Raw genomic sequence first — 21,894 nt, forward strand, 5'->3', positions numbered from 1 at the left:
TAGCCATTAATTAGAACAAGAATAAGAACATACACAAGAAGCAGAGTACAGCATTAGGAATAGAGACAGTGGAAATATAATGGCTCTGTGTGAAGTCAGAGGGATAGTGGGTGGGGGGAGGGGCGTTGACACAGTGTGAGGGATATAAATGATAAAAGTCTAACAATGACATTATTTTGTGCACCTGAAACTAATAATAATAAAAAAAGAATAAGAACATACTTATATCATTCCAGTCAAAAATGTTATATTAGAACTGTGACTGATAGTCCTACAAATAATTCTGAAGATGTGAGATTATGTTAGCAATGACTAAAGTTTAACTTAATGCACACCTAAGTGTGTATTCGTGCATTGACACAGGTACAGGCTCTCATTGAATCCAAACAAATCAGAACTGAGGGCATGTTCATACTGCTTTGTTTAAAATCTCATTGATTAGCTGTATACCATCCTCTCGAAGCTAAAGCAGAACCATGTTAATAACAAGCCTGATTTATGTCACAGTTCACACATAGCTATGTTCCTTCACAAATAAAAGCTGCCATCTATACCGTATAAGCCTGATGTAACAAATTACCTCTTTTTTGGACACAAATAATCTCATAATAACAACATATAAAAAGAAAGTAGATAGCTCAGAATCTCATGACCCTACCAAATCAGAGATTTTTCATTTGTTTATATTTTTTCTGTTCTCATTCTTCTGTGTATATCTTTTATACAGGGATGCAGTCATCCCGTTAGATATAAAATTTTGGTTTTTTCCCTTGTACTATTACATCATAAGTATTTCCATATGTTAGTAATCATGGTTATTGTTTTAAATAGCTGCATATTATGTTATCTGTTGATGTCTTGGCATGACTTAATTTATATAAGAGTTATTAAGCTTGTGTCCAAACACCTTTTTTAATCTAAGGTTTTATATGCTGTTCTGATACAGGAAACATTCTATTAATGGTGGCACATTTCAAGCAAAAGCACACTGTTTTTGTTTTTGTTTTTTAAGTAGCTTCTGGCAAAAATTCATTTTCAGTTCAATGAAGTATATGTTTGTAAGTTTGTCATCTGTCCCTTGATTGATAGATGTGTAGGCTAAGGAGTTTAAGTGTTTGGTGTTGCTTTTGGTAGTTTTGTATGTGTGTGTATATGTGTGTGTGTGTTTCTTTTCAGAAGGGGAGGGTAATGTCTTCTGTTGGAATATGCACTCCACCCTCTTTGATAAGGTTCGTGGTAAGATTTGCATCAATATCCATGGCAGTCATCTTCATAGCATTCAGCTCACAGCTCTTAGCTCCCCTATGACTTGTGGAGGGTGGAGTGTATTGCAGTCATACTCACCTTTCATTTCTGTGTTTGATGTGGCATTTGTATTAAGTAGGAGTAATTTTTTTTCTGATTTTTTTTTTCTTGTGTCACCAGTGCACCTATTCCATTCTTCCATCGCTGTGCTCCTGTGAACATTTCCTGCTATGCCAAGTTTGCAGAGGCCCTGATCACCTTTGTCAGTGACAATAGTGTCTTACACAGGCTGATTAGTGGAGTAATGACCAGCAAAGAAATTATATTGGGACTTTGCTTGTTATCACTAGGTAATTGTTTTTCTCATTATTAGCTATGGCATCATACTGCAGTAGAAGACTGTTTTGTCTTTTAACCAAACTATGAACACAACTGGGGATACTTGTAAACTGTTTTACTTCCCATAGCCAAAATAAGTGTTTCAGATTATATATAGTTATAAATATATATACATCTGAAACTCATTTCTTTTCTTTTTCTCTCATTGGAGAAAACTGGTGTTTTCCCAAACTTTGATTACTAAGTCTATAATCACCTTTAACATTATATAGCAGGAGGCTTCTTTTAAGGAATCAATACCCCTTTGTTTTTAGTTATGAATCTAATCTTTGGCTATTTACTTATAAAAAGAGGCCACAGAGTTTCTTATATATTTCCATCGAAGAACATAGATTTCTGATAGGTTAGTTTTGAAATACATAATTTTTTTTTCATTGCAACAATTCATAATATCATTGTATTGCTGGAAAAATTAGTAAATCTCCACTTGTTAGCCATTGAGTTTTCTGGTCAATAAGTAGATAATGTTATCAAATAAAACTCTTATTTTCACAATGTAAGCTCCCTTTATGAGCCTACAACTATATGTGGCCATGTCAGAATGTATAGACCTTTTTAGTTGGGAGAAGTAAACTGTGGTAGGCACCAACCATTTCATTATATAAGTGAAATGGGTATTTATGCCTGCTAACAACAATCATAGTCATTGAGAAGATGAGCCGTATTTTCACCTTGTCATTAGAGAGTATTTTCTTTTTGCTTAGGTAGTGCTTGATTCAATTGAAATAATGCTGTCCATATGAAAAGCTATTTCTGTGATATTTGAAACACTCCCATCTGTTTTTTGGTTCCTGTACATTTATTGCAAAAGTGAGTAGTTTAATGTTACCTAGTCACAGATCTCAACCATTTATTCGGCTTTGCAAACGGCCCAAAGAAACTTGACTGTTAGCCTAGCTTTATATAGAAATTATTTGATTTCTGACATAGTTGAATACTTTACCAAGAAAAAAGAAACGCTAAACATTAAAAATAGTGATAATAATTTGTTAAGCCATTGAAATTCCATTGTTTTTATTAGAATGGTTCTCTTTTGAGTCTTAAGATCTTTGTCTATTTGTTTGGGAAGTGGGCCTTGGATAAAGATGAACAAATTATCCTTTCAGAAACAAATTTTCCCCTTTCAAGGGTTAAATTCTCCCACTTTCTTTTTTGAGATTTTTCACTCAAGATTTTAGCCTGTTACAATTTAGCTGGGGATGGGAAGAAGAGTTGGCTAAATAACTCAAATTAAGTTTTGCTCCTTTTTGAAGAGCTTCTCAATCAGGGCCCTTGAGCCCAGTTGAGAAATGAGGTCAGAGGAATTTTGTCCTCAGTAGGCTTCAGAATAATGTTCCTTAAAGTCAGATCATCTCTTGGAATTTTAGAGGAGAAACAACCAGAAAAAGATAAAATATCTTCTGGCTTCTTGGCCAACCATCAGAGAAGTTGGTCCTGAAATGCATAGATTAGCCAGGGAAGTATAGCACCTAATTTAACTGATCTCTGCTCACGTGTGATAATTTTTCTGGTCACCAACATGGCATGTCATTCTCTACACTTGGTGTGTTGGCACGTGTGTTTGCATGTGACTGTGATGCCTTCCTGTGGTGAATCCACAACAGTTCTGCGCTGTTTTTGAGTCACCATGTGCATTTGCATGTATTCTTTTCTGTCATAAACCTGCAGTTAGGTTCCTTTGGTTTCAAGTGATGCTATTCTAGTGGCACAAGTACCAAAGTCAAAGTGCAAAAGCAACCAGTTTCCTTTCTTACCCAAATTGGGGTCATGAACTTGTCAGTAGCAACAAATTATTTCCCTAAGAGAAAACAATTGAAAGAGTCTTTCTTTGTATTTTCCAATGTTTTCAAATAATATTCTACATGTTCTCTATCTTCCCTGCAGTTCTGTCCATGATTTTGATGGTGATAATTAGGTATATATCAAGAATACTTGTGTGGATCGTAACAATTCTGGTCATACTGGGTTCACTTGGTAAGCTGCTTATTTCTTTGTTTTTCAGTAATTAAAATTGAGAATTAAAGATTGCTTTTGACACTCCCTCAACTTATAACTACTTTGATTATTTTAAGTAATTTTCTGCTTGTCAATTAAACTGTAAAAAGACTGGTAAGTGGATCATATTAAAGTTAGTTCACTATGAGATCACTAAATTAAATAAAATGTCAAGGTCACCAGCATTTGGAATAAAAGCAAGTGGAGATTTTTTTTTTTTTTAAAGGAGCTAACATACTTTTGTCAGTTATTAGTTTTGGGGGAAGAGCCCAAGAGAAAAGACAGCAATTGAGGCTCTGTCCTGCTTCTGGCTGTTTAATTTTCACCTGATTCTTTCAGTGTTCTCTGCCCAGCAAGTGAAGGGACCTTTTCTTTTTATCTTGTACTTTTTAAAGGCCTGATTCTGCCATTTTAAGGTGTCAAAGTTTTTTCTGGTTGAAAAGTGTTCTTAGCAGGATAATGTGTGTGTGAGAGTGTGTGTGTGTGTGTGTGTGTGTGTGTGTGTTTTTAAAATTTTATTATTCATTTTTCTGTCTACTGACCTTCTATTTTGTTTTACTGTTTATAATGAAACTTTCTGGACTTTCTGTGTTTATTGTCTTTTTTTAAAAACAAATAATTTCCCCTTCCGAGTTATAAATGTGATACTTACTTATGGTAGTTAGCTATAACTACTTCCATGGTAAAAAAAATAGAAATATAAAAAAGAAAGTAAAAGTTTTGTTTTCACATGCTGCATATTCTCTTTAAAGAAGATTGTTTACTCTTGCCTTTAAAAATTTCATAATTATATTTACCCCCTTCTCAATTCACCACTGTTAGCATTTGAAATCCAGACCTTTTTCCGGTGTGTGTGTGTGTGTGTGTGTGTGTGTGTGTGTGTGTGAAAGAGAGAGAGACAGAGAGAGAGAGAGAGAGAGAGAGAGAGAGAAATATATAATAAATTTTTTTTAACCCAATGTGCAAGTCGTTTAGTAGGGGAATTTGCCCCCATTACAATACTAATTAGTATGTTTGATCTTACAGATGTCATCTTTTTTATGTTTTCCTTAAATTTATGCTTTCTAATTTTGTTTTCCCTATCTTTGCTGTATGAACTATGTTTTCTTTGGTTATTTTCACCCTTACTTTGGATGGTATACACTTTATTTTTATTTCTGCAGTTGGTAACTTACACATTTTCAGAAAATATTCTTTAATCTAGAATTCTGTGATTATTAAAGGTTGAAATGAAATGGTACATGCACAGTTTTCCCCTACCTCTTTTAAATTTAAATAAACTTTTTTTTCTTTCCACTCCTACTCCTTTCTGCCTCACTCCCTCTTTTTTGCCCTTGTTAAATATCTGAGTTTTTGTATTCAGGTTATTATTTAAGTTAAAATATTATTTGATATATTGTATTTTTAAAATAATTTTGCTTACCTTTACCTTGAAACATTTCATAATTATATTTAAGTTTTCCTATCTTAGTTTTAGTGAGAACTACTGGTCCTGTTTTCATAGAACCTCATTCTTGAGTTCTTGAATTTAGTTCACCTTTGTTTTCACTGGAATCTGAATTCAAGTAACTTATTCATGAAGGACTTGAGGGTTGTGTATATTCTCTACTCTTGATTATCTAAAATTGTCTTTGCCTCCCTATGTGAATATTGAATTTGCTGCATATACAATTCTTTAGGTATTATACACCATGTTCCCTTGTGTCTGTATTGTATTTCAGAAAGAACTTGGAGACCAGTACAAATTTTGTTCCTTTGCCCGTAACCTGTCTCACTTGCCTAGATGTTTATATAATTTTTAACTTATCCTTATAATAATTTACAATTTTTGTCTAGTTCTGAATCTTAACTAAGTCTGCCTGTGATCTCTTTAAGGAGGATCTTTTCCAACTCTGAAAATTTTTCTACATTTCTGTATTTGATTATTGTTTCTGTCCCAGTTGTTTTCCTCTTACAATCATTGTTCATTCTGTTTTCATCTTCTAAATTATCATTTTAATTTTTTGGTCATATTCTTTACATTCAAGAACTCAAGTTTATCTTCTATATCATTGATTCAGTTTTCTTCACTATCAGTTCTGTACTTGAGTACCTAATTTTGTTTTTCCAGTTTCATCTTATTTGTTATTCTTCCTTCTCTCAACCATCGTTCTTTTCATTTCAGCTTGTAGCCTTCATATCTAGATGATTTCTCAGTCAGTTTGGGCTGTTATAACAAAGTGTCTTAGACTAGGTGCCTTATGAACAACAAATATTTATTTCCACCGTTCTGGAGGCTGGGAAGTTCCAGATCAAGGCACCAGCAGATTCAGTGTCTGATAGGGCCCGCTTCCTGTTTTTTTTTTCTCTATCCAGCCAAAGGAGCTCTCCGGAGTCTCCTGTATGTGGACACTGATTCCATTCGTAAGGGCTCCACTCTTATGACCTGATCATTTCCCAAAGGCCCCACCTCCAAATACCATCACATTGGGAATTAGGTTTCAACCTATGAATTTGGGGGGGCACAAACATTCAGTTCGTAACAGATAGATAGTTTTTATAATAAATGTAGATTGGAATCCCAGCTCTGCCGTTTACTAGGTGTGTGATATTTGGCATGCTACTTAACTTTCCGAAATGTCAATTTTATCATTTGTGGAGTAGAACTAATAATGTTCACTTAATAGTATTGTGGTGATTACATTTGGCTACATCTATTACGAAGTTCCTGGCACAAATTTAAATGTTCGATAAATGATATCTCCTGTGGCCGTTGTGAACAACGTCCTCTTTGATGGCATCGTTATCTCATTCTGTTTCCCTTGCACCTGACCCTTTCTCTCATAACTTTTTATTCCTGTGTGTAGAGAAAGTATCTTCTTCCATTTTTATTGAGGCTATTAAACAGTTTCTTAAATAATATGCTTGTACCTTTAAGATTTCGGAATAGAAGTATTTCCCTTGCTCTGAAATATTTTTCATAGACATATGGTTGTTTAGGCTTGTTTACTCATCTTCAGTAGAAGAAAAATTCAATATCTGCCAACAGGGAAGGGTACAGAATTTCACTTTGACTCATTCACTCTTTACTTGAGTGAAGATGGAGGTCAGGTTGATTTGCATAGATCTTAGCTCATTTTCTTATTTCCCAGGCATTTGTCTTGTCCACCCCACCCCCTCTGACCCCAACCCCCCAACATACCCTCTACTCTGAATCTTCCATTTCATTCCTGTGGCCTACAAGGCCCTCCAGTAGGATCTGGTCCCCACCTACCTCGCTACCCACGTCTCTTACCGCCATCGCCCTTGCTTAGTGCACCCCCCTATCTCTTTTGCCAGGCATGATCTTACTTCAGCATCTTAGAAGTTACCTCTTGCCTGGAACATTCTTTCCTTAGATAGTTTCATAGATTGCTGTCTCCCCTGTCTCTGATTTTCTTGCTCCAGTTCATCTCACCAGTGAGGCCTTGCTTACGCATCTTACGTAAAATTGCAGTGCTTTCCCAACACCAGCACTTTCTGTCCCTCTTACCAGATGACTTTCTTCTTAGACTTAATATACTATGTGTTTACTTTTTTCTGTATTTTTTTGTTTCCCCATTACTGTATAAGCTCCATGAGGGGTAAGGGTAGGGCTGGGGTTTGGTTCACTGCTCTATCCCTGATACCTTGAGCAGGAGATGCTATTAGACACTTAAAATATTTGCTGAATGGATTGAATGCAGGTATCTGATGCAGGCTTTTTACCTGGAGGTAGGTTTGCCTCTGTCTTAAGTCTAGTTCTTGCAATCTTTGAACAAGTAATAGAGATAAAAACTCCATCCCTAGCACCTACTACTGATGAAAGATTTTCCTGTCTTTGTTCCTTCCTTTGGTGGAAACTAATTTGATTATCATATAGTGTTGTACAAATATTTCATCAACGGCATAACTGTGTTGGCTCAGGGGTGACTTACGAGCACAGCAGAGAAGATCTTTGCCTTCCTCGGCTTCACTGCTGATTCCCGTGACCCCTACTTGCTTCCTGCAGGCGCGGAAGCTCTCTTTGTGACCCATTCCTCTCAGGGGCATCTGCCTTTGCTGGTTCTCTCTTAGTTTCAGAGTCAGTAAGCACAGTTGAAGACAGTTTATTTGATACACTGGGAGAAGATTTGTAAGTGTCTAATGTGGAAGAAGATAGTGAGTAATTGGAGCTCCCCTTATGCTGGCAAAATGTTACAGCCACCCGCCTCCCCGCCAAATGGGTTGCTACTGCATTAGTCCCACAGCGATGCATAGGAAAGGTCCAGAAAATGGGGGATTTGTGTTACACGGGTTTTTGTGTGTGGTAATTATTGCAAAAACAATTGTTCTTTTGTCTCCAGGTGGCACAGGTGTACTGTGGTGGCTGTATGCAAAGCAAAGAAAGTCTCCCAAAGAAACAGTTCTCCCTGAACAGCTGCAGATAGCGGAAGACAATCTTCGGGCCCTCCTCATCTACGCTATTTCAGCGACAGTGTTCACAGTGAGTATAGGTTTGGGTGTGTCTTCCAGGTCTGTGTTTTTATTTACCCGAGATCAGTAGTGGAGCAGAAACTCACCTCTAGCTATTGCATGCCTAACCTTGATCTCCATTAGATAAAAACCTGCCCCACAAAATATGACACACTAAACAGTCTTCAGAAGGTTGTCCTAATTGATGCGTGCTATTTGATGCAACGTTTTATTCTGCAGTACCTGCTTTTTGAGAAGATTTTCACCTAGAATATTTACATTATTATTTGCTGGTAAGCATATATAGTCTTACAGGCAAAATGTAATCTATTTTTTAAAAAGTAGTTCTCTTTACTATAGAAAAGTATGTTAAGAAAAAAGTCACCTCATATCATTTCATTTATTTGTTTACTAATTAGTTTCTCATTTTTTTTCTTTCAAACTTTTAACCGTATTTCAAAACTATAGGTGAGCCTCACTATATGTGAGTGCCTACCCACTCTATACAGTCAAATTACAAATTAACATGTGGTAAAATAATCTATACTCATATCTTTGGCTCATCTTCTCCTCTCTGAAAAAAGGAAAAATCATCTCAGTCCACTTCTAGGTATAATCCCAAGCTTTTTATTGGGCATTGGAAGCAAAACAAATAAAGCCACCATATCTTGGTGCCAAAAGATATTTGTTATTATTGTGCAAATATTTATTAATCATCTTTTAAACACAATTTTCTGTACCAAGTGTCAGAGCAGGAGGGTGGGGGGCTGGCGAAAAAGGGTAAATCTCCAATGGATGCTGTACTTAGGAGCTCTTGGCCTGCAGGGAGAAGAGGAACAGGTCCTCTCGCCTACTTTTCGGAATGACAAGCCTGTATCTATTCTAGTAAATTAAGTGTCTCATCCTGACTGACAAACACCACATTTTGATTCCTAAGGAGCAGAGAAAGGAAAAGTAAAATAATTCTAGGATTTATTAATCAATTGAGAAACCTCTTTATTTAGCTTTAAAGGACATTTTCAATATGCAATTGAAAATAAGTGCTACAAGAGAGATAGCAGACTGATAAAGTATTATTAGGATTCAGAGAATGAAACTTCCATGATTTAGAATGAAGGGTTACATTAAAAATATCCGCCATTGTTCAGTTTCTATTTTCACGACTTAAAACAGTAACCGGAACCTTTCCCTACATTCTCTCCACACAGGTTATCTTGTTCCTGATAATGTTGGTTATGCGCAAGCGTGTTGCTCTCACTATCGCCTTGTTCCATGTGGCTGGCAAGGTCTTCATTCACTTGCCACTGCTAGTCTTCCAACCCTTTTGGACTTTCTTTGCTCTTGTCCTATTTTGGGCGTACTGGATCATGACGCTTCTTTTTCTTGGCACTACTGGTAAGAAGATATTCTGCTTCTTTCTCTTAGTGACGAATCTGATTTGCATTAAAATATTTAAAATATCAAAGAGATTTAATTATTCAGATATTTATTGACTAAAGTCTAATAGCCATCAGAACTAGTAGCGGTTATGGCTCTTCAATAACTCGTTTTCCATTCATGATTTTTAGATCGTACTAGCAAAGTGGGTGTATACCAGGTAAAACCTGAAATTGCATCCTAGTTCTGGGATGGTTGTGGATTTGAAGTAAGCTGCTTGCTGTATTGACTCAGATGCTGACGCAGACATTTGGATCCATGCTGTGATGAACTAATGAATGGAGTGCCACTTTGGAGTTGCCTCAAATCCCAGTTATAGCTAAAGATCAGCTTGCTTCCTTGGGATTTTCTAGTTTGGAAATGACCTGAATCTAGCTAGAGCTCCTAGTGATGATACAGTTCATAGACTCTGAGACTTGCTTGTAGCCATACTTAATATCAAATGTTACGCCTAAATGCAATTCATTGTGAGGAGAGGTGTAAGGGTAGTAAATGTGTATGTAACTTCTCTGGCCCTTCGGTACACATTCACCAATTGAATACAATATGAATTTCTGTACTTTGCTAGTAATTCAAGTCTATAATTATTGGACAAGTAATAGCTCCAAAAAGAAAATTGAAGTATTTGAAAATTCATGCCTAAACTAAATAACTGATAATGTGGTAAGTTATTGTTGGAAATTAGATTAATCTCTTGAATTTAATAGCCATATTTCTTGGTTTACACTTTATGTGCTTCTTCTTTTCTTTGATTTTTTTTTTTTTTTTTCCTAGGCAGTGCTGTTCAGAACGAACAAGGCTTTGTGGAGTTCAGAGTTTCTGGGCCTCTGCAGTACATGTGGTGGTACCATGTGGTGGGCCTGATTTGGATCAGTGAATTCATTCTAGCCTGTCAGCAGATGACAGTGGCGGGAGCTGTGGTCACATACTATTTTACTAGGTGAGAATTTATACTTGTCAGGAAACTTAAGATCATCTAAGTGATTGTGCCAGGAGGGAATGGAACTGAGGCTTTGAAGAGTTTCATTTCTTTAAAAAGTAATTGGAAGTGAGTATCATAAAATGTTATAGTTGATCATTCTGGAAGGTAGAAAAGTGAGAGGTGGTTATTTCATTCTTTACACTTTTCTAAAACTTTCTCAAAAATTAATCAAAATGGCAGGCCGTGATATAACATAAATTATATTTAGCGGAAGAATAAATCTTGTAGTAGTGCCTTATGTACTTTTGCTTTATATAAAAGCCCATCACAGGACAACAAGCGTTTTTGATTTGGATCAGAACAGTTGTATGACTCCCTTTCCTAACTTCAGAGCTGAATATAAGCTGTGGGCCTTTTAATTTTCTATTATAATGAGATACCAGATCTAGACTGAACATCTTTTTAAATTCAATTTTTTGACTGTACAATTAACTCCATAAGTATTTACTCATAAGAGCTTTCAAAGCACAGTTTTATTTAACTTAAAATATTAAAGTATAAGAACCCCATGAAACTACCATAGAGAAATGAAACATTAATTTTATATGGTAACATCTGTAGCATTTATATTTGTTGTGCTATATTACCTTGCCATTTTGTCATAAAGCTCTGAATAAGAAAAATGAACCAATTTTTTACTGCATTGGACTCTAAACCATTCCTGTGTTTCCATCCTAGTCTAGCCTTGATTTTCATTGTCTTTTTGGTTATTTTAAAAATAGGGATAAAAGGAATTTGCCATTTACACCTATTTTGGCATCCGTGAATCGCCTGATTCGTTATCACCTTGGTACTGTGGCAAAAGGATCTTTCATCATCACGTTAGTCAAAATTCCACGAATGATCCTTATGTACGTTCACAGCCAGCTGAAAGGAAAGGTAAGGGGAAAATGCTTTTCTGGACTTTCCGTGGGCACATTCCAGACTTCAGTTCTGTACGTAGTAAAGCACCCAATAAGGTTTTAAGTAAAAAGCTGCGAATGTTTTCTTCGAAGTCCCAGCAAAGTGGAACCCAGTTTTTCCCACCTTGTCCCCCACTCTTGCACTCCATATGCTCTGGCAAAATCCATCTCATCACTGGTCTCCAAAAGTGTCCTGTGCTTCTCTTCCTCTGTGTCAGCTCACACACCTTCCTCCTTAGAACCACTTCCCTGTCCTTGACTGTGGAAATAACATGCATTTCAATATAACTTAGCTCAAATGCCGCCTCTTCCTAGAAATTTCCTCCATTCCTCCCATCTCCCAAATGATGTTGTCTCTCTCTGTTTTCCACGCTCCTAGCATGAGTATCTATATCATATTCTGATTCTAACCTTCTTTATGTTTAGCATTTTTTTCTTTACTACTAAGTTGTAAGTTCTTTGCTGGTCTTACATACCTCACTGTATCGTATGTATAATCGGTACTAAATAAATGTTCAACTCGGATGCTGACGCAGACATTTGGATCCATGCTGTGATGAACTAATGAATGGAGTGCCACTTTGGAGTTGCCTCAAATCCCAGTTATAGCTAAAGATCAGCTTGCTTTTTGACTGTACTGATTATTAAAAATAATCTAGCCATTACATTTTGAGGGAAAAAGAGAGGGTGTGGAAGCTTTGAAGCGTAGGTTGTGATTTTTTAAATTTTTACTTATTTTTCTAACATTTAGAGTATCCTTTATGATGGTTTGATTCTTTGGTTTTTTAATTATTTCAACTTTTCCTTCTTTCCAGGAAAATGCCTGTGCTCGATGTATGTTGAAAGCTTGCATTTGTTGCCTCTGGTGTCTTGAAAAGTGCCTAAATTATTTAAATCAGGTAAAATATTTTAAAAATAAATCTAACATTCATTTCAAAGATAGGTTTGTTATTTCTTCGTCCAAGATAAAATGATTGCGATTAATTGAAAGATGTTAATGTTTTTCTCATGCTGTTGTACATTGTATCTTGATCAAGTATACCTATTTCAATCATACTCTTATTTCTACAAGTGACATGTTTTTACCGAGGTTCACTATTAATCACTTGTAATGCATGGATAAACTATCATTAGGATTCATCTCTCAGGAAAGACATTTATCTCTTATCCCGTAGTTCACATCCTTCCATCTTTGATTTTCCCTAAGAAGCTGTCTACCCTAGCCCGTAGTTCTTTAATTCGTCCTTAAAAAATAACTTGGAGTTGAGCCAAAGCAAACAAGTGTTTAGGCCACACAATGTCAGTTCTCTGGGCCACTAGTTTGTTGCCACTGCTTTAACGGATTTAGAAGATAATAGTAAAGGAGCATGTCGATAGGGAAGTGGAGTGGCAGGACAGTCGTTTTGCAGCAAAGGATGAAGTCCCCAATCCCAAGCCATGCACCAGGGCCACACACCATGGGAAATGCAGCTGTCTTCAAAAAAGAGCTTTCGATTTTTTAAATGAGCCATTTAGTATTGGCAGCATAAGTATTAGAGTTTTGCAAATAGACAGAGTGAACTGTGAACTGCCCTTTGTTTCTGTGGATGCTTATCTTCATGTGACGTGAAGGTGACTATATATCTAACAGGCAGAATTCACTTTAGGTAGAGAGATTGTTAAAGCTGGAATCTGTTTCTCTTGGGCTTTGGATTACTTGGGCCATGGTTTACCTTAGCTCTATTTGGAGATAGTACACGTAACACTGGAGGGTATCTCTGTTCTCTGGCTGATAAGCTCTTAAGGTTATAAAGCTTTTCTCTACTTAGCATGAGTGGGAGTTGTAGAGAATATTCTTTGAGCACCTACTACCTGATACTATACTAAGCACTTTATGTACATTATCACTTTCTCTGCAACTCTGTAAGGAAAGCTCATTTCCTTTGTTTTATAGATGAGAAAATTGAGACTGGCATCTCCATCCAGGCAGATCACATAATGTAGAGGTGGAGAAAGTTTTCAAATCTAAGTTTGCCTAGCTCTTGCCCTGATAACACACTGCCTTTTGTATAAATACATACGTGTTTTGTGCAATATAAGGAAAACTGAAGTATAGTTTATTTCAGAGAATTTGCAAGCATCTCACATTTTCATGTATCATGCTATAAACTAAGACAAGGGATGATTTTAAAGGCAATCTATTTAAGATTTGCAACATAGGTTTAACCCTGATGACTCTTAAAAAGTCTAAAACCTTAGGACCAAACTGAATGAAATCTGTGGCATAAGTTTGACTTTGTGTCCCCTCCATCCCTCCCTCAAAATAAGAAAGGGATCATTTTAATTGCCTTTTCCCTTATTTAATATATATTGATCCACACATAGAGTTGTACATATCCTATTCCCCTTTTCCTACCATTACTGTCTAGTTTGCCCTTATTGAGTTAGTATGTAATATTTTCAACTTTAAGAGAATTTCTAGGTCCTTAAGGAAAGAAAGGAAAGAAGGTGTGAACGTGTGGAAGGAAGCTGTGCTGTGGGACAGGTGCCCACGCAGGCCTGCCTGTGTTACCTGATGGTGACCCTCTGCCCTAACATAGTTTTCCACATGATCACTACCTTTTCACTGTATCCTGTCACACAAAAATGCTATCAGTGACCACTTGGGCTAATAGGCATCCTTTTAGAAAGATTCCTGGATGGTGATCATCTTTTATTTTGCTCTGGGAATTGAACAGTCTCCAGCCTATGTCCTGCCTGAGCAGAAGTTGGGCACGAGCAAAATGTTAATCAGTGATACCTCTATGTGGACAGTTTAGCTCAAGATCAGGAAGGCTATCTGAGAAGAAGGTGGGGGAGCTCTAAAAATCTCAACTAAGAAATCTGCAGAAAGCTCAGAGAGCAGTTAATAGGGTAAGCTGCAAAGGCCTCAGAATTTCTTGAGAACCTTAGCGTGAATCCTTTTAGACTAGGAAGTATAAAATCGGAGAGACATTTTATTGACCTGCTGCGATCTGTAGCACATTTTTCTTCCTGAAGAGGTCATCTTGACCTTGGTGTATCACATGCAGCTCATCTAACTGCCCTGGGAGTGGGAGAAAGCTTATAAAATATCCACTTACTGTTTTCAGTTAGGTTAAATACAAAGGAGTTGCACAGATCTGTAGGAATATTGCCAAGAAGGCTAAGTTTCTCTGAGCCAATCCTACCCTGGAACTGAGGAGTAGAGAAAAGAAATAATTTCTGTCTCCTTCTATGTCTACAAATAAATAGGCTTCTGCTGTAAAAGTAGATGGGATGGGATGAGTGGGGCAGGGTGGGGGGAAGAAGAAAGAAGCAGCAGAGGAGGAATTACAACAGTTCTCAAATAAACTGACACTTCTGAAAATTAATGAGGGCAACAAAAAAGCTTGTATAATTTAGTTTGGAAGTGCTGCACCTACTCCTACAGTCAGCTGGCCTGATAATAAGAGGAGAAAGATGGAGTGTGTGGACCCTCTCTTGCTTCTGTCTCCTCTTTCAAGGAAAGTCTTATTCAAACTGCAAAGGGTAGAAACTGCACAGTTAAGACAGTTGTCTCTCTTTATTGAAGGGGTGGGATTTAAGACAGTATGTAGTTGACTTAAATGTGTTATCCAATATCCTTGATTCTAGACAGTATAATTCTTTTTGTACTTTAGGAAGCCCCTCATAACCAATGTATGTGTAGTTAATATGGTAGGGTATTTTCCTCTGAAAACCTGTTGTTAAATACGGTTGGCCCTGTGTGTCCCAGTATTCTGTATCTGCAGGTTCCACATTTCATAATTAACCAACCACGGATGGAAAATATTGAGGTGGGGGATGGTACATTGTTGCTGATGTGTACTGTGTAGTAAGGCCTATGATGGTTGCGTCTGTACTGAACATGTACAGACTTTTTTTCTTCTCATGATTCCCTAAACAGTGCAGGAAAACAACTACCATGCTTCCCCGAAAATAAGACCTAGCTGGACCATCAGCTCTAATGCGTCTTTTGGAGCAAAAATTAATATAAGACCCGGTATTATATTATATTATATTATATTATATTATATTATATTATATTATATTATATTATACCCAGTCTTATATTATCTTATATAAACCCTGTATTGTATTATATAAAACAATATTATATAATATTATGTTATATTATACTTGGTCTTATCTTATATAAGACCCAGTATTATATTATATTATATTATTTTATATTATATTATATTATATTATGTTAAAGACCTGGTCTTATATTATAGTAAAATAAGACCGGGTCTTATAGTAATGTTTGCTCCAAAAGACGCATTAGAGTTGATGGTCCAACTAGGTCTTATTTTCGGGGAAACATGGTATTTACATAGCATTTAATTGTATTAGGAATATTATAAGTACTCTAGAGATGATCTAAAGTATACGGGAGGAGGTGTGTAGGTTATATGCAACTACTACACCATTTCATGTATGGGACTTGAGCATCCTTGGATTTTGGTATCATCAGGCATTTTGGAGCCAATCTCCCACAGAGACCACTGTAACTGGTTCATTAGTCTCTTGATCATGTCTTAGAATAGTGGTAGTAAATATTTTGACTTTATGGGCCATATAGTCTCTGTCACAGTAGCTCAGTTCTGCCACTGTAGCACAAAAACAGCCATAAACAATATGTAAACAAATGAAGATGGCTATGTTTCAATAAAACTTTATTTGCAAAGTAGACAGCGGGAGAGATTTGGCCCACAGGCAGTAGTTTGACAACCCCTGCTCTAGAAAAATTGTTAAATGTTTGTTTTTGTCTGTTGTGTGTGTGTGTGTGTGTGTGTGTACATAGGGAACTGATGAGAACTGAGAACTAGTTTCGGTTTATTGAAAATAGATGCATCTAGGGCAGAGTTACTATTACACAAGATCAATAGTATGGTTTATTTTGATGTCATTGAGGCATTTTGTGGAATGTTTCAAAAAGAACTTTGTAGAAGATGAAGAAATGTGGGCCACTGCTGTTAGGTAGTTAACTCTTTGGTGCCTGATACCTTTTTTTTTTAATTGGGGTGACATTGGTTGGTAAAATTATATAGGTTTCAAGTGTACAATTCTATAATACATTATCTATATATTGCATTGTGTGTTCACCACCCAAAGTCAATTCTCCTTCTGTCACCATATATTTGATTCCCTTTACCCTCTTCTACCACCCTCCGCCCTCCTTACCCTCTGGTAACCACTAAACCGTTGTCTCTCTATGAGTTTTTGTTTGTCTTGTTCATTTGTTGCTTTTAGTTTTATATCCCACATATGAGTGAAGTCATATGGTTCTCCACTTTTTCTTTCTGATTTATTTCACTTAGCATGATAATCTCAAGATCCATCCATGTTGTCGCAAATGGCAGTATTTCATCTTTTCTTATGGCTGAGTAATTTGCCATTGTATATATGTACCACATCTTCTTTTTCCAATCATCTATCAAAGGAAACTTTTGTTGTTTCCATGTCTTGGCCACCGTAAATAATGCAGCAAAAAACATAAGGGTACATATATATAGCATATATCTTTATGGATAAATGTTTTCAGATTTTTGGGGTAGATCCTCAGAAGAGGGATTGCTGGGTCATATGGTAATTCTATTTTTAATTTTTCAAGGACCCTCCATACTGTTTTCCATAGTTGTCTCTCTATGAGTTTTGTAAACTGGCTGTGCCAGTTTGCATTTCTACCAGCAGTGTATGAGGATCCCTTTTTCTCCACAGCCTCTCCAACACTTGTTTTTACTTGTCTTGTTGATAATAGCCATTCTAACAGGTATGAGGTGGTATCTCATTGTGGTTTTGATTTACATTTTCCTAATGACTAATGAAGTTGAGCATATATATCTGTTGGCCATTTGTCTTCTTGGGAGAAGTGTCTGTTTAGGTCCTCTGCCCATTTTTTAAATTGCATTATTTGTTTTTTTTTTGTTGAGTTGTATGAGTTCTTTATGTATTTTGGATATTAGCCCCTTATTGGAGGTGTTACTTGCAAATATCTCCTCCCATTCGGTTGAGGCATCTTTGTTTGGTTGATGGTTTCTTTTGCTGTACAGATGCTTTTTAGTTTGATATAGTCCCATTCATTTATTTTGCTTTTACTTCCCTTGCCTTTGAGGTCAAATTCATAAAATCCTCCCTAAACCCAAGTTCCATAACTTTAGTACCTATACTTTCTTCTGTGCAATTTATTGTCAGATTTATATGGACTCACAGAAGAACCTGAATAGCCAAAGCAATCCTGAGAAACAAGAACAAGGTCAGAGGTATCACATTCCCTGACTTCAAATTATACTACAAAGTGACAGTAACCAAAACAGCATGGTGTTGGCAGAAAGACACACAGACCAATGGAAGAGAATTGAGAACCCAGAAATAAACCCACAAATATATGGGCAAGTAATTTTCAACAAAGGAGCCAAAAACATACAATGGAGAAAAGAAAGCCCTTTCAATAAATGGTGCTGGCAAAATTGGAAAGCCACATGCAAAAGAATGAAACTAGACTGCTGTCACCATATACCAAAGTTAACTCAAAATGGATTAAAGACCTAAATATAAAAGCTACTATTTTTAAAATGATAAACACTGGCAAGATAACAATAGAAGAGAACAAGCAGGAAATGAATGCCAACAGAAAAACTTAATATCGTATATGTTAGCTTTTGAGATAAAAAGACCTGAAAACTTAATGTAGTAATATATTCTGATAATTAATTACAATTTGTGTGATAGAATTTCATATATTAAAATCATTCTATGTTTCTCAGAAAGAACCACAAGTTCCTACTGCTCTGTTACTGAAAAAAGGTTATGAACCTCGAGTAGTGACCTTCTCAGAACAGTGCTCTTTTCTTGGCCCTGAAATGCTCTGTATTTTAAATCAATGAATTTGATCATGTAATGGCAAATTAAATTTTTGCTGACTCACACCTCATCTCCATACCAGGTTCCTAATAACAAACAGGCATACAATTGGAACATTCATCCTTTAAAGACTCTCTCTCCCAAGCTCAGTATTTAAAGTTTTATAGACAACACAATATAAAGTAAGCCCTTTGTGTCCAGCAGTTTTCCAGTAACTTTAACATTTTCGACCCACCAATAATAATTCTTAAGTCCGCACTAAACCAAAAATTACTCAGGACCAAAAGTTTTAGCCATAAAATCCATATACTTTTCTAAGACTCAGACATACTTGATGTTATAGTACTTATTCACATTTCCAGAAAAATGTCATGCTATTCTAAAATGTAATATGAAAAAGGAAAAACACAATCCGAGTCTGTGCCTAGTGGGTCAGAGAAGACATTGGGCAGCAGAACCAGGTATAATTGAATAAAAGTGTGTCATCTGGGACTCAGTACTACAAAGGACAGAAAGCCAGCTCAATCTGACCTAAGAAAGAGAGAGTGATGAAGGAAGGAGGGGGAGAGATTCTTAGCAATTTATTAGCTTCTGTAATTGAAAAGTCCAGAAATCTGTCTAGTTCCTAATGACGTGAATATCATCACCAAGTGCAAGTACCTGGTTTCTCTGTGATCTGACTTCCGTGCTGTTAGCTTTCCTCCCCCTCAGCTTCAAACTGTGACTTCCAGCAGCTCCGGGTTTTCCCCTGTACGTTGGCAAAACAGCCATGGCAATCCATACCCTCACATCTCGATAGCCAGGAAAAGGAGAAAGCTTCTCTGTCAGGAGCACCTATCAATGAAAAAGGAAAGTTCTTTTTCCCAGAAGCCCAAGGGAATATCTTTTTGTTTTTTTCATTTGCTCTGATTAGTTTATATGCCAGTTCTGAACCCGTCATTGCTACCCCCACAGCTGAAGGTAGTGTCAACTCCACTGAGACTCTAAGAGAATGAGGAAGGGCTGTTTTCTCAAATGAGAGTTTGGGTCCTGCACCCAGAGTGGCAGGGTATAAAATACTGGGCAACAAACAGCTATCTACTACGAGAGCTGTGAGAAGGGACAGCATAGAAGAAAGCACCGAGGAGATGGTAGGTGTTCCAGATAAAACAACACAGCAATCTGATACCTTTACATATTTGTGTAGCTTTTAAAGCATCACTGAGATGGTAATAATGCATCACTGATATTCACAGTGATGAACCTGAGGAAAGGCCAAATTATTTTTGATTTACTAAGACAGAGAAGAAGTGAATGGATGTTGGAAAGGTTAGTATGTGTTTTAATTAACACCAGTGTTTTTGAAGGACCAAGACTAAGGCAACTGAAAAAAATTCTTTTTACCGTATCAGGGTGGCTTTTGGTTTGTTTGTTTTTAACATATCATATTTTCTTGTGCATAATCTTAACGTATACCTCACCAAACCGTGGGTTTAATTTTGAAATATTTTTTATTAAGCTGTGCTTAATGATGCTTGGTTTATATCTTCAAGTAAGATTATTTTTGTCGATAAAAATATTGTTTTGCTTTTGTCCAGAATGCATACACAGCCACAGCTATCAACAGCACCAACTTCTGCACCTCGGCAAAGGATGCCTTTGTCATTCTTGTGGAGAATGCTTTGCGAGTGGCTGCCATCAACACAGTGGGGGATTTCATGTTATTTTTAGGCAAGGTAAGACCAAGTATATTATCTGAGACATACAATAAATTTTTACGCATATATATATATATATATATATATATATACACATATATATATATAATTTTTTTTCTTTTTTTCTTTAATTTCGAAAATATCCAACCCACTAAAAAACTAAAAGTAACTTAATATATAGCAAGCACTTACAAAGCCGTTCATACATGTTAGGCCCTTTTCTAAGTACTTTTACATGTATTGTGCTCATGTAGCCCTCACAACAAATTTGTAAAGGCACCTCTATTATTATCTTTTTATAGATGGGAAAACTGATTTTAACCACGGAGTGCTTAAGTACTTTGCCTGTGTTTCTCCTTGTGTATTTTCAACTGGAAAGAATTAAGAAAGTCTGTGTAGTGGTTAAGGGTGCTAAATCTGGAGCTTGACTGCCTGGATTTAAATCCTGGCTCTTTCACTAACTAGCTGTGTGACCTGAGGCAGGGTACATAACCACTCTGTGCCTCAGTTTGCTCATTTATAAATTTGGGATAATAAGAATGCCAAAGCCCTAAGGTTGTGAGGAGTAGACTCGTTAATACATGTAGTGTATCTACATTGCTTGACACATTGTAAGTTCTTGAGGAATGTTAGCTGTCATTGTACGGTATATGAACCCCTTTAAAATAGAGCTGTTGGAGAATGAGACTTAACTGTCCTTAAAAGTGTCTGAGAAGAGGTCATTTATTCTATAATACTATCAAAATCTGTAAAATAATAGATAACATTATAATTAGATTTTATTGTATCTGTGTTTCAAACCATAAAATACTCAGAAAATCTGAGTTAAGTAAGAGATACCACCACTGGAACCTATTAACTTACTGATTTTACATATTCCTTCCCACTGTTTTTTCATAGGCTCATATTTCTATGGTATAAGAATCATAGCATACATGCCTGTTTCTTCTGCCCTATTCACTTCACATTACGTCGCATACATTTTCGTATTGCTTTGATATTTACTCATTGTCATAATGGTCGGTATTTTATCAAATGCTATTCTTAAATATTCTCTTGCTACTGAACACTTAGTGGCATTTTCAAAGTCATTGCGCTTTGAAATGTTTTTGAAAGGAAAAAATATTTGGTGTAAAGAGGCATTGATAGCTTTGTGTGGTTTTAAGTTCTTAAGCAGCTGTCATCTAAAAAGAATTCTAAAATGGTACAGATTGTTATTTACAAAATTTCTCATTAAACTTATATTATGACTATTGCATTTGTTCTTGTAATGTTTTTACAATAAGAGGAGATGTTTTATAGAAAGGATTGAATGATTTAATCTACTGTTAAAGACAGAGTATAATGTCTGACACTTATTAACTGCTACTATCATTTACATGCTATATGATTAGCTCTGGGAAGCTTCAGAATTTTCGTTTATTTTTTACATATTTACAATTTATCCCTACTGCTAAGAAAGATATGAAGCACCTTAAAATAAAAACGAGGTTTGACAATTAGGTTCACGAACTTGCCACTGTGCGCTTACGTTGGCAGCTCTGTACGAACAGCTTATTTCATAACCTTGGTATGTCAGTGTCTCAACTGTGTTCATGTTGACGTGTGGTGGTGTCTTGCTGAGTGGTGTTCATTATTGTTGTTGCATGTTTTTGTGTGCTGTCTTGAGAATGTCTGAGCTTGGATTAGAGCAACGAACAAACATTCAGTTTCTTATTAAATTTGGCAAGAATGGAAGTGAAATCAAGGACGCGTTAATCCAAGTGTATGGCGATAATGCCATGAAGAAAATAGCAGTGTGCAAATGGATTAAACATTTTTCTGAGGGGAGAGAATGTGTCACTGATGAAGAGAGGTCGGTGGCCAGTTATGAGCAGAACTGACGAAAACATTGCAAAAA

General features: G+C 36.3%; 1 protein-coding gene across 5 annotated transcripts in view; it reads left to right on the forward strand.

Annotated features, from left to right (window-relative positions):
* The window catches only part of SLC44A1 (solute carrier family 44 member 1), a 178,877-nt gene that overhangs the window by 106,770 nt on the left and 50,213 nt on the right, over positions 1–21,894 (forward strand). For all 5 annotated transcript variants that reach the window (XM_033122514.1, XM_033122513.1, XM_033122512.1 and 2 more), the window contains 8 exons: positions 1,426–1,595; positions 3,529–3,618; positions 7,983–8,122; positions 9,300–9,486; positions 10,303–10,468; positions 11,233–11,389; positions 12,228–12,311; positions 19,875–20,012. In XM_033122514.1, coding sequence (XP_032978405.1) covers positions 1,426–1,595; positions 3,529–3,618; positions 7,983–8,122; positions 9,300–9,486; positions 10,303–10,468; positions 11,233–11,389; positions 12,228–12,311; positions 19,875–20,012 — 1,132 coding nt within the window. The remainder of the gene's footprint in view (positions 1–1,425; positions 1,596–3,528; positions 3,619–7,982; positions 8,123–9,299; positions 9,487–10,302; positions 10,469–11,232; positions 11,390–12,227; positions 12,312–19,874; positions 20,013–21,894) is intronic.

The sequence above is a fragment of the Rhinolophus ferrumequinum genome, chromosome 12, assembly GCF_004115265.2.
Source record: "Rhinolophus ferrumequinum isolate MPI-CBG mRhiFer1 chromosome 12, mRhiFer1_v1.p, whole genome shotgun sequence".
Lineage (NCBI taxonomy): Eukaryota > Metazoa > Chordata > Mammalia > Chiroptera > Rhinolophidae > Rhinolophus > Rhinolophus ferrumequinum.